The sequence below is a fragment of the Chelonus insularis genome, unplaced genomic scaffold, assembly GCF_013357705.1.
Source record: "Chelonus insularis isolate UGA/USDA-ARS -01 unplaced genomic scaffold, ASM1335770v1 contig_117_pilon, whole genome shotgun sequence".
NCBI lineage: Eukaryota > Metazoa > Arthropoda > Insecta > Hymenoptera > Braconidae > Chelonus > Chelonus insularis.
In genome coordinates, this window is record NW_023276358.1 from 276,572 (window position 1) to 290,331 (window position 13,760).

Below are 13,760 nucleotides of genomic sequence, written 5' to 3' on the forward strand. Positions count from 1 at the left end.
CATTAGCCATCACTACCTTGTTTCCTCTTCACATCATCATTTATCATCCATTAAATATTATCATCTCATTTATTATTATTTACTAAAATCAATATTAACCAAAAAAAAAAATATTATTGATATTAATTCCTAAAATCATCAAGCAAGTTTCTTTTAATCATTACCGACAATCTCTTAAAAATTATTTATTCATCTTAAATTTATAAATTTCAATCACCGCAAATCCAGAAAAAATTAAAATATTTATTAGTAAAACGCTTAAAGTGTTTAATAATAAAACATCTAAATGTTTACAATATTGAACGCTATAAACAAACTATAGTATTTTGGTAAACGGCAAGAAACGTTTAAAATTCGTCGACAAAATTACTATAATTTGTTTATGTAATTCAATGTTGTAAACACTTTAAATGTTTAGTTTTTAAATACGTAGATTTACAGTGAATAGTGAGTGAAAGTTTGTTAAATGTTTACATCTTGTTAGAAGCACAAAAAGTATCAACAGATGAAGATACCATTTTTTTTCTAAAGGAAAAATTCTGAAGAAAAGAAGAAGAAAAAAAAAATGAGATGATAGGTCTTAATTTTGATGAAAAGTTTTGTAAAACATCTTAAGAGCGAAAAATCGGTTGAACACAGGCGACACGTTAACGAGAAATACAACTGGCTCGTGCCGATTGGGTCCTATTATTATATTAGGTATGTAGGTACATCTACCTGGAACGTCGGATTTGGAGTTGCACGGTTTACATCACGCCGCTTCTTTTTCTAGCATTGAAGAAGAAAAGAAAAAGAGCGAGAGAGAGAGAAAGGAGCAAATAAAGAAGGAAAAAGCCGACCACAGTGTGTTGACGTGGTACAGCAGTCGTTCTGTAATATAAGCTTCTTTTAATACTTGACGGTATACCTTTTTTCAGGCAGGGGTGGAAACCAATTGGGTCGCTAAAGCATAGTGGAGTTTCCCACTTGACTTAAACTTCAACACAACAAACACAGTGTGTTTCCGGGTTTTGTTTCATTCAACCAATGTTTCGTTATTTCTAAAAAAAGCAGTATTTATTATTTTTTTTATTTCCCCGTTTATTTTATTTTTTTCTCTTATTCCAAGTACGATCGATATCGGTAAATGTGTAATTGCACTTTTTACGAGGGATACCATGGAAACCTGTGGTTCGAGATTGCGCCAACGATATGCTCTTGAAGAGAAATAAAAGTGGGCGTGATGTTAGATCGTCGTTGAGCCAATCCCCAACGATACTTGCTTCGTTTTTTATTCGACTCCCACCAAAGTCATCACTTGAGTCGTGATCCCCCACTTATCGTCAATATTCCTTTTGACCAATAAGCTTTCCTTGATTTTACATCCTTATCACTAGTTTTTAACTACTTCATTAATTAATTCGTCATCATTATTCTCTTTGCTTTATAACTTTAACGCCAGAAAGGAGATGGAAAATTTTCTATCTGATGCTCAACCACATCTATCATCTTGGATCAACGAATAGCAAGACCACAAGAGTGCATAAATAATGATTGTTTTATTCAAACTAAAGGCAATAATTTAATTTAAAATTCCAATACATCAAAGAACTGCACGGAGAGAAGAGTTTAGTTATAATAACTAAACGGATTTAGTTGAAAGATTTATCCAAGTATTTGGTAATTATTAATTAATGTTATTAATAAATACTTAACGCATAGTTAAAAAACATAAGTATTATCAATTGAATGAATCAATTGATTTATTTCGGTATATTTAGTTCACATAATTAATTATTACAATCCCACCAACAATATGTAATGTAAAATAAATTATTTCAACATCATGATGTTGAAAATTAATGTGATGTACATTCGAAAAAATTAATAATTGAGTCTCATAGTTGGATTTACAATCATGACAAAAAATAGTTGAGTCTTTTTCAAATTAATAACAATAAATGAAACCATCTATTCTTTTATAAATTGAAAATGAAATTAATTGAATTGGAAAGCTTTTAATACTTGAAGTGAATTTCTGTGAGTCGAGATGATTATTTATTTTAGAGTGAACAATAAAATAAGTAAACATAGATAAGAAATGGATGTAAAACAGAACAAAAACAAGTATATTATAGAATATTATATACTGCATTAATTCATTGTCACATATACATTGTGTGCAGGCTGAAAAATTACATATAGGTAATTTTGAACACGCAATACATCAACCCCGAGTAACTTTTTTCATGCTCTTCACATCTTATCCGATTAAAATCGCATCGAGTGTATGATATATCGCGTCACGATTTTGACTTAATTGTCCATAAGATGTGAATTTTATGGTCAGCGGATAGTCATGTAAAAACACTGTATGATATATAAATAATTATGAATACTGATGTAAAATAGATTTGCACGCATCATAAAAAATATATAATACATTGATAGAAAGCAATGATCATGTGAACTTAATGAAAATGTTATATTAATTGATTATTTGGTTATATTTACAACTGATACTGTATAAAATTGGAGTAAATTACATATGTAAACATTTAAATATTCATATAATCTGCATAGATGAAATGCAAGTCGTGACAGAACATCAATTTAAAAGATCGATTTAACTGTTCAAGGGCGAGGATGAATTTGTTAGAAACAGAAGATAATATTATTATTATTTTTTTTTTTTATCTTCATTTATTTTTTGGAGGATAAAAATGCATAAAGAAAGTGTTTTGCAATTTTAAGGTGGTCCCTCAATTCCAATAAACCGTCCCGGCCGCAAATTACCTTTGGAATCTAATTATAAAAGTTTTATAGGGCTATCGTAAAACGCCCAAATATTATCCTCAACCGTTTTGTTGAAGACCGCACGGACTGGACAATTATAATCGCTTTTCAGACGATGTAGGTATAAAATATACCCATTAAGAATATTGTAAAGGCTATATAATCCATGCAAAAATTTTTTAAAAATTGAATATGTTAATTTTTTATCATAACATTTAATACTTGGATATGGATTTTTAATTTTTATTCTAAAGTAATTGTCGAGTCAAAAATAAATGTGACAATAATTATGATGATATCATATTAAGTAATTCTTTGAATCAGTTTGCAGTAATATTCACGGTTATTACAAGGTAAAATATTCTAGTTCATTTCGATCATTGTTTATAATTGAAAAATAATTAAAATAAAAAAAAAATAATAATGGTGGCATTTAAATTGAAAATTTAAATTATTATTATGATAATAAGAATTTGTTTAAGTGTTAAAATAAATAATAATTGATGGAAAAGAATTAATTAAGATGAAGACACTTGGATTAAATAACAAAGTAGTTCACAAAAAAGTGCATATGATAGCTAATGAGATAAATGATACTTGAGAATAGCGCCACACATCAAACATGAAGTGGATGTGACGTCATGATATGGCGTCGTTGCACAGGTAATGCACCGCTGAAATAAAATACAACCACACAAGAATCCCTAGGTGATCGGACTTGACTGACCGATCGGATTGGCCGAACGGGAAATCCCCGCCTTTGCGCCACAACAAACATCTCGCGAACACGACGAATAGACGGGGATTCAATTCAACCAATCCCTTGACGATCTGGCAAGTTTCTACTGATAATAAGCGCGGTCACGAGGCGCATGTCAGATCATTGATCTTCTATTTAGTTTTTTTTATTAATTTTATACTCTCATATATCTTCGCGAGATACACATTTAATCGGTTCTAGTATTTCCATCAGTAAATATTATGATACAATTCTATTTTGACAAATATATTAACACTAATCATTTTATTTTCAACATAAATTTCTATTATTAACCATAATTGTGTTATCTTCGTTGAGAGTAAATATTACATGGTATTTACGTTGTTATAGAAATTTAAAGAATTTTTTTTTTCTAATTATTTACATTCAGAGTTATGATTTATAAATGTTATCAATTTATTCAATTGATTTTTTTAATTATCTTTACTTTTTGAAATAAAATATTTATTAAAGAATTTCAATTGCTTTTAATGACTGACTAAAAGTAATTTTAAAATTATTTTCTTATTTAGTTTTGTTAGAAAGTATTACTCTATTTATTTAAAGAATTTATTATAAGACTATTTACTGATGGATAAAATAAGAATATTCTTGGGAAATTTTAATCGCAATAGCCGTAGATTGAAAGGTTTAAAAGGTAAATACTTACCAAAGGACTGTCTGGAGTGTGTCCGTGATGAGGTAAAGGAAGGTTAGCCATGGTAGCCCCTCCTCCAGGGGTACCTATGTCCTGGTAATCATCACTCATTTCCATCGCGTAGGATGGCAACGGTTCTCTGTTCTTTACCCGAATTTTGGCTGATTTTTCCGCGCTGCGGTCCCAATAATATCCTACAATTAATTGAATCCCACTTGTTTATGTGAGGATTAGTTTTGAGTTTTGTACACACTCAAGTACAATTCGTTGATATCAAACTTGTCAAAAGTTTTGTCGATGAAAATACGTATCCCGTCGATCAGATCGTAATGAAACAAATTCCGTGTAACACTGATATGTCATTAAAGACTTTTCAATAACTTATATAAATTTTTCATCTATTTATTACACTCATGAAATTCTTAGTAATTTAAATTGAAAATAAATGGTGCTCCACTTGAATGTAAATGAAAAATATGACTGTTTATGATTCACAACGTATAACAATAATCATTGAATAATTTCTCAACGAATTATAAACACTATTTTGATGTGTAGAAATATCGCGCGCGCGTTTTCCACCTTGAGTTTAGAAATCACTTCACCAAGTTGTAATTATCAATGATATTCGATTAAATACTCGGACCGATTAATTAATAACGATACCGATCAAAAGATAAACCGTCCGTCATAAAAACTATTTCTATTGACGCCGGTGTAGATGAAAAATCCCGCGAAACAGCCGAAAACACGACACAAATTACCGGAACGCTTTAAGTCACTGTAAAGGTGATGCACGCGCGTTCGCGTTCTCTTTCGATCTGAACTGTAGAAGATCGAGCTACCAGCATTCTCCCCACTTCTTTGATGCATTAAGGAGGTGGAGCTATTGTACATCATCGTGGGTGGGAGGTTGCTTATCCCGTCACGCCCTTCTTTCTCTTTAGCATCCACCGCAAGCTTCTGTAGCATTACAATAACCTCTTCACTTGGCTCCCACGAAAATTTCTTCTATCTTTTTTATACCTGCAATTTAATCATTTTATAAATATTCAAGTTACATTATTATTTCTCTTTCTTATAATCATCTGACTAGAATTTTTCTCTTGCTGCTATTCACATTGCCTCTCATGTTTGTAAATAACTCTTTGATATCAAATACTTTAGAGATTAAACCAGTCATGATTATATGTCAGATTTGATATCAAATAATCTATCAATATAAATAATCAAGTTTAAAGATACAAAAAAAAATCTAGCTTTTGATGTATTGTATAATTTTTCGTTTTTCTGATCATCAATAGAATTGTTAATTTTATTTTTCATATTGATATTTAAATTTTAAGTGAATTAAATTTCCCTAAAATGGAAATTTTTCCATCGTTTTATAATAAGAACAATTGATCCTGACACAAATCTAAGGTAAGTAAACGAACATTTCTACCTGTCTTTTAGGAAGTAAGAGTCTTAAAATTCAACAATTCTTAATTTTAATCTAAATCGTTCTGGGTTTGGGACCGTAGTCACCATATTTACAGTTCAATATGGTCATCTTCTCATTTGGTATCTTGGGTAACAAGCTGCAAAGCTTAATGCCTGCTACATTTTACCTTGTATTTGCACCTTTCTTAAAAATTGACCTCCTGTGATTTATTCTCGCAGTTAGGAACCGAATAGATTGTTGTTAAACTTCCTGGGCAATATTTGAAGACCCGAAACATAAGGGCGCCACCAAAATTTTTATTGTTCTAATAGTACAGTTCCAATGGAACAATGTCATCATCCCAATAGCATACTTCATATAATTTTACAATTCAAATGAAATATTTATAGATCAGACATGGTATTTCCCATCATTTGTCATGATACATTTTATGCAAATAAATATTGATGTGTATGTGTGTAGATAGTTAGGACAGTGTAGTTATTACCAGCATCTAACAAATTACATATAATTGCAGGCTCTGAACTTGGAGAACAACATAAATACATCTGAAGGATCAATCAACTCATGAATGTACATATAAAATTTTCGATTTTATGATTTACTAACTTTGTTATATTTTTTTCCAACATCATAACAATCAGTTTTATTTCATCCACAGCTCAACTGATTTGAATAAATAATAGAAAGTTTTCTAAACCAGCATCACCAAGCAATCGTCATAAATTGTTGCATATTTGCTACTGATTTATTGCTCAAGAAAATCCAATTTCTCTTGTTATCAAAATTTAAATATAATAACTTGAATGGAATATTGATAATAGGATTAAAATATATATTATAAAATGTATGAATGTCTCCATCTATAGATTGATTGATTAACGACAGTTTGTTAGTTAACGACGATTGCTTGACGATTAGATTGTTTATAGCAACGAGGGGAGAGTTTGTTTATCTCCAGTCTTGTCTTTGATTCTGTCACTTTTAATAAACTTACTTTTAATATTAGTTGTTCTCATTCTTTTATTTTACAATATTTATCGATAAACTTAAAGTTATAATAAGTAATCATAGATGATTTCACCGATTCTCGAGAATTTTCACGAAAAAAAAAATGTACGTAAGATCATAATAATTAAAAAGTACGTGATGTTAAGTAAAGGAAGGATGTTTGTGGAGCCACACCTGGTTTACTATATAAATTTCTGAAAGTCTCTTGGCACTTTTGATTGACAATTCTCATGCTCTGTTCACATTCATAATGTTCATCAGAGTCACATTTATATATTAATGTTCGTAAAAGGTAACTAAGCTAATATAAAAGCTGGACTATCCAATGAATACACATTTACAAAGCTATATAAAAATCTATCGCAGCAATCGCACCTTGGTGTTATCTTCATTTCATTGACCATATGTGTTTAAATATTTGTCGACGAGTAATAATTTTACTCAATGTTGTTTCACATTATAAACTTTCACGAGATGGAATAGTAATTATTTCTCATATCACGTACAAATTCTAATTAAATAAAAGATAAACTATAACCTAAATTCAATTTATTTTAAAATCTAAGAATATTATTTACCAACATTTTTTTAGAATATCAAACTTTAAAGTTATTACCATGATAACATCGAAACTTCTTCTACATTCAGACATAATTTTTTCTCATACCTCCACTATACTCTGCCAAGTTTATCTTTTTTCCTACACCAACCTCTCAACCATTTTCTCGAACTTCTTCACTTTTTCACTCATTCCTTTACCACCCTTCAAACAATAATTAATCATGGCCTTTTAAATATTTTACCAACTTCTCCACTGCTATTATGTATATTTTTTAATAGTTTAGTGCAGTATTTTTCCACTGCCTCTACTGAATACATAAATTTTTTTTAAATCATTAAAATGCCCTAAAATAATCTTTCATTCATTATCCAACATGTGGAGCCTTGAAAGAGTTATACATAAGTGAGAAGATCCAAGTGTCAGCTGTCTTGAATGTACCTAAGAGAGTCTTTAATGACATGTACGAATTGTCACTTAACGATTATTATAACTTGTCGATATTGTTATGACAATCGAGTAGATATAACAATGGATTGGTATAAGCATTATCTCAGCTAAACTTGGAGAACCAATCGTCCGGGCGTACAGTTTTATCTCGGATGAATAAAGAAGCAACGAAAGCTGGAATTTCCGGTTGATTCGGCGCACTAACGATGGGGGTAAACTCTGTCTATCCTTAGGGGCGAGAATAGGGAGCTCATACGATGTACATACATATATACTATTCCCATCTTATTGTCCTTGCCAATACCATGGGTGTCAATCTGCTCGTCAATGATTTACACAATAATGGATTCACTCTCTTTACAGTAAATTAGTGAAAATCCGTTAGATTGACCGTCAGGAACGCTTGTACTTTTTTCTTTGCTCATATGCATTGATGTTGTTTTATCTATTATATTTTTCTGTATTGCTTTAGCATATACGTAATTTATTTCAAAGGATTACTGGATACAATTATTCTTTATTTCCTGAAAATGAATGCTTATTTAAAATAAATGTTATTATGAAAAAAATATATTATTTCATTATTACCATTTTTATCATTATTTACCCTCGCAATGTACAATGTATGTACCGTGATAAAAAGAATGTTGATACATAGATACTTTAATTGTTTTACGTATATTGACTAATAAGATTAATGATGTAAGATCATTGGACATACGATTCGATTCGACAAAGTATGCTTAACTTTAATGGAATTTAGTTTTGAGAATATTAATGACTTTGGATTTGAATTATCGAAACGTGTCAGAATAACCATTTTCTAACAGTTGCTAATGAATGTACGAATAATAAATAGTATCAGACAATTGACAAGAGAAATTAATTCAGCATGTGGATTATAATTATTTTTGATTGGTCATCAAATCATTGAAAATCATTTAAAATAAAAATATTGTTTGTTTTATTAAATTTTATTTTAATTTTAAAATTTATTTTTGTATAATTATGATGATGTTTTTATATTTATTAATGATGATAGTGCTGAAGAGTAACTATTTTATTTCTTTTATTTTTAGTCCAGTAACGGTGCAATTAAAAATAGGGGTATTAGCAAATCTAACCTCCCACTTTGAATCAAGGTTATTTTTATGTAAAATTGCACGAGGATTCTAAAAAAAACTATTCGCAGGCAAAAGAAGTTTAAGAGTTATTGAGTTTTTTTGTTATAAACAATTTTTTCCCACTACACGGAGAGAAGGATCGAGTAAAATTTACACTGAAAAACAGGGTAAAAATTGTTCTATGCAGCGTAATGCTGGGACAGTGGTAATTTTTACATTCTGCTAGGATAAATATTACTCGGTATGCAGGGTAAAATTTACCCCTGGTGTCAAATTTGAATACTAAACGAATAATATTCACCAAATGTAGATTATTTATAAATTGAAAAAGTATAAAAACTTGATATATGAATTTTCATGAAACAAAAAAATATTTGTAATACGTTTTGTTCACCTTAATTATAATAAATAAATTACATAATTAATTAAAATTTCTGTTAGATGATTTTTTTCTATTATAATAAAAAAAAAGAATTTTCTTGTATAGAAGGAAAAGGATTAGAAGCAATTGATGAAAAGGTTTTTTTTCAAAAAGAATAACTTAGATTTAATTTGAAATCATGAATAAGTTATTTAATTTTTATTGATTTACTGCACATAACATCTTGAATATTATGGCCATCTTCTTACAATATAGCTATCACCATTGCTGATTGTTACAATGTAATAAATTGTTCATCAATTCTTGTACTTAGAAATAGTATTTCAATTTATTTGGTGCATATGGTGATTACGAATACACCCGAAGACAACCGATAGTACAAACTTGACAAAATCTGAAAAAAATGTCGAGTAAAAGTCTTTTACAATTGTTTATGTAAAACATGGGAAAAAAACGCTGAGAAATCGTTTTGAAATCGATTGGAAAAAATTCTGTAATACCGAAAAATTGGTATGATAACTGTAAAATAGTTAGTACGATCTTTTTTATTTTTTGAAATCGAATATCTCAAAAAATAGGCGGAAAAAAAGAAAAGTGAGGTGACAGAAATCTTCGTTAGACGTTAAAGAACAAAAAATATTGATGAAGAAAATATTAACTATTGTTTTTTTCAATTATTTATGGGAAAGTGTTCACTAAAAGTAGAAGGACATATACATATTATTTCAACTATTTTTCTTACGATGGTTGGATTCCATCTTCTTACAATTATCTCCAGAATTATAATTAGGAATTCATCTAATCTCTCTGTAAGATATGCCACACACAATGCTCGAATTTCAAGAACCAATAGGTGTACTTTGTCCATCTGGAAAAATATAAATTAACAATAAATAAAACAAAATAAAAATGTAAATCTAGTATTCACACTATTTTACATTTTTTTATTTTTATTTATTAAGGTCTTAACTTCTTCTTTAGAAGAGTTATTCAGCATAAACATTGGATACAACTTATTTACAATTGATTCATTGGTGAAGACATCGTATAATCACAGTTTACAATATAATTATACCTGGGCTATTGACATTTAAAATAGCAAGTTGCTTAAAAACAAAGTGAATTATGTTTTGTGCTGATAAAAAGTCTAAGAGTAACGACTATTAGATCACTTTTCAGACGGACCAATACTGTGTAATAGACTATCAATTAATAGACTATAGATAAATAGCAGAAAGACATGAAGCTTATGGTCACTGATTTTTGGGGGTAAAAATAAAGGAAGAAAGACTCAATATTAATGAAGATAGAAATAGAAAATAAAATTGAAAAGAGAATCTTGGTATTACTGTGGACAATGATAAATTTTTATAATTGCAGAAACGTTTTAAATTATTAAAACGAATGAAAGTTGTGGAATCAGATGATGATGAAGAACAAGGGGTCAGTAAAGAAAGAGAAGCAATAGCCAATAAGCTATTTGAAGAAGGTTCAGGAGACGTAAGAATTACTTAGTCTTATTACAGTATTAGTTGTATCATATTCTACCAAACAGATAGAAATGAAAATTTTTTAATGAATAAGAGAAAAAGAGGCTCGGATACAAGAAAAAATTCAAAAAAGAAGACCGCAGTTACTGGGAGCTGAAAAAAATAGAGAGGAAGTTGATTTTATAGAAGATGTTGATCTGGAAGAAGATGAACCTACTAGAAGAAGTAATCGTAAGACCTAGTAGTAAAGGTTCGGACCACCTTACTGTGACATCGAAAGTAACTGAAGGTATTCATCAACACATTGATGTAAAAGAAGAAGGCTAAGCAAATGCGTACTCTTTAGGGCAAAGTCTGTGGATCGGCAACGAAGAGTTTGCATAAAAATGCAAACTTTATCTGATAAAGAAAAGATCAGATGATTCCATCTTTGAAAATTATAGAAATTTACCTTAACAACGACAAATTAAAGTCATTCCTACTTTATCGACGGAAAGAACTTACCGATAGCAATATTGAAGCAGAAAGAAGACTGAGACCAGAGAAGAGAAGACTACCATAGAAATTCAACCGTATACGTTTTCCCATATTTACGTATACATTTTTTCTCGTAATCATAACAATACATGATAATTGTTCTTATCATTTCATTATTACCAAGCACTTAGTTGTTGAGAGTATTTTTTATTTTTTTATTGGAAATTGTGAGAGAATGATAGATAAAATAACACATTAATTAAAATGTCGTATACGAGTGAATTGTCTCGTTCTAAAGAATACCAAAGTTTTCGTAGTTCTGTGCCTTTAAGAAAAATTGTTGTTGACACAGATGGAACAAAGGTAAAAATGAAAAACATCCTCATTATATCCTTTGATCCTTTCTGCTCCATCAAGTAAGCTTAATGGATTTATCAGAATGTTCTTATAGGTTAAAAGAATATTTGAAAAACTTTCGAATATGAATATTCTATATTTAACTATTCATTTATAAAATTGATACATTAATTTACTTTTCAGGGATGGAAAATATATGATTCTGGTCCTAAAACTATTAAATGTCCATTAATTTGTCTTCCACCTGTTAGTGGTACTGCAGATATATTTTTTAAACAGATATTAAGCCTCACAGCAAAAGGATATAGGATCATATCAGTAAGATCGTTATTATCATATAATAATGAAATTGCTATGAATAGAATTTTACTATTCTAAATGCATGGTATATGTTTAATTATTATTGTTATTATTAAATACGTTGAGAATCCTTTCATGTTTATTGCAATATGAATAAACCAATTGATTTGAGACTTTATATAACAGTACATGTAAAAACGAATTTTTGATTAGGCAGAACCTCCAGTGTACTGGAATGTAAAGGAATGGTGTGATGGATTCAAAAGACTTATAGATTACATGGAATTGGATAGAGTTCACTTGTTTGGAGCTTCTCTAGGTCTAAATATATTCTCCATTAATATATATTGCATTTTTAAACAAGCTTATCATATTTGAATGATACTAATTCTTCTTCACAATAACAAATCTCAATAAATCAAATTTTATATAAACATTAATAAGCAAGAATATTTTTCCACTTACAGGAGGTTTTTTAATCCAAAAGTTTGCAGAAATAAATGCTCACTGCCCACGTGTTGCTTCATTAGTTTTGTGTAATACTTTCAGTGATACATCTGTTTTTAGTTATAATGAATCAGCTGCATTGTACGTTTATTATTGTTTCTTTATAATGCATCACATGTTTCAATTTATCTCTATTGACAAATTACTCTATGATCAATTGTAATAATCATGATTTATTGGTAATTAGATTTTGGGTTTTACCATCTTTGCTTCTGAAAAAAATGGTAATGGGTAATTTCACAACGAATAAAGTTGACAATGATATGATTGATGCCATCGACTTTATGGTTGAAAGGGTAAGATAACTTTTATCGATAAATTATTTTGTTGATATATAAAACAATTGTTTTATCATTTAATCAATAATTATGTCATGTATTAAATTGAACAAATTATAATAAAATGATTAATTGTTTGTTTTAGCTGGAGACATTAAGTCAAGCTGAGTTAGCCTCTCGACTAACATTGAACTGTATTAATTGCTATGTAGAACCGCACAAAATGGGTGATTTGCCAGTCACAATCATTGATGTTTTTGATGAATATGCACTTTCCAATATTGTAAGAGAAGAAATGTATAAATGTTATCCAAGTGCAAAATTAGCTCATTTAAAAAGCGGAGGAAATTTTCCATATTTAAGTCGCTCTGCCGAAGTTAATTTACATCTACAGGTAATTAATCAGATACTTGAAATATTTGTCAGACAATAAATTGTCTGTTTAATCATTATATTTGTACAGATTCATTTGAGACAATTCGAGGGAACTGATTTAACAGCTACCCACATAAGCACAACTGTTCAAAACAATGAAAATACAGAATAAGTCAAGATTTATTCTTTAATTTTATCAGAAAATTTTCCTTCATTAAATATAAAAGGAAAATAAATGACTCTATTCGTGAATTACTGATATACAAAAAAGTTTATCAGTGACGGTAACCAAATAAATTGCGATAAATATTGATATAATCAATTAATTTTTATTTTTTTACGATTATGATTATTACATAAATAATTTAGACTATTTTTGTCATTACAAAGAATATATTTACACTTTTTTAGATTTATTATAGTTCGTGGTGATATTAATAAAAGCATAAATTTTTTTAATGAATTTTATTCAGTTTTATTTCAATGTTATAGGCAATAATTGATAACTTATGTAAAATTAGAATGAATAGATCAGTACTAACAGAACCAGTAGAAGAAGTGTGATTGCGAACAGAGAAACTTATTAAATACTCTAAAGTCTTTGACAATACCAAATTTTGCCATGACAAAAAGAAAATTCTATTGTTAAATTATTATTAGAATATTCTTCTTAAAGAAAGTGATTGATTGTAAATTGTGCCAAATTTGTAAATAATTATAATATTATAAACAATTATTTGTAGAAACACATTGATTTATTACGAATATAATAAACATAAAAAACTAGGTTCTGATAAATTATTTTCTTTTATT

The 13,760-nt window shown here is 29.0% G+C and overlaps 2 protein-coding genes across 4 annotated transcripts in view; one reads left to right on the plus strand and one right to left on the minus strand.

Annotated features, from left to right (window-relative positions):
- retn (retained) overlaps positions 1-5,001 on the minus strand; it is a 71,065-nt gene extending 66,064 nt beyond the window's left edge. For all 3 annotated transcript variants that reach the window (XM_035079855.1, XM_035079865.1, XM_035079845.1), the window contains exon 1: positions 4,206-5,001. In XM_035079855.1, coding sequence (XP_034935746.1) covers positions 4,206-4,310 — 105 coding nt within the window. In that variant the 5' untranslated portion in view covers positions 4,311-5,001. The remainder of the gene's footprint in view (positions 1-4,205) is intronic.
- Positions 5,002-11,377: 6,376 nt separating this feature from the next.
- On the plus strand, positions 11,378-13,728 carry LOC118064570 (maspardin-like). Its single transcript, XM_035079257.1, has 7 exons — positions 11,378-11,493; positions 11,671-11,805; positions 12,001-12,106; positions 12,255-12,375; positions 12,482-12,590; positions 12,718-12,966; positions 13,036-13,728. Exons 1-7 carry the CDS (start codon positions 11,395-11,397, stop codon positions 13,117-13,119), a joined length of 903 nt encoding a protein of 300 aa, XP_034935148.1. The 5' UTR covers positions 11,378-11,394; the 3' UTR covers positions 13,120-13,728.
- The last annotated feature ends 32 nt before the right edge of the window (positions 13,729-13,760 follow it).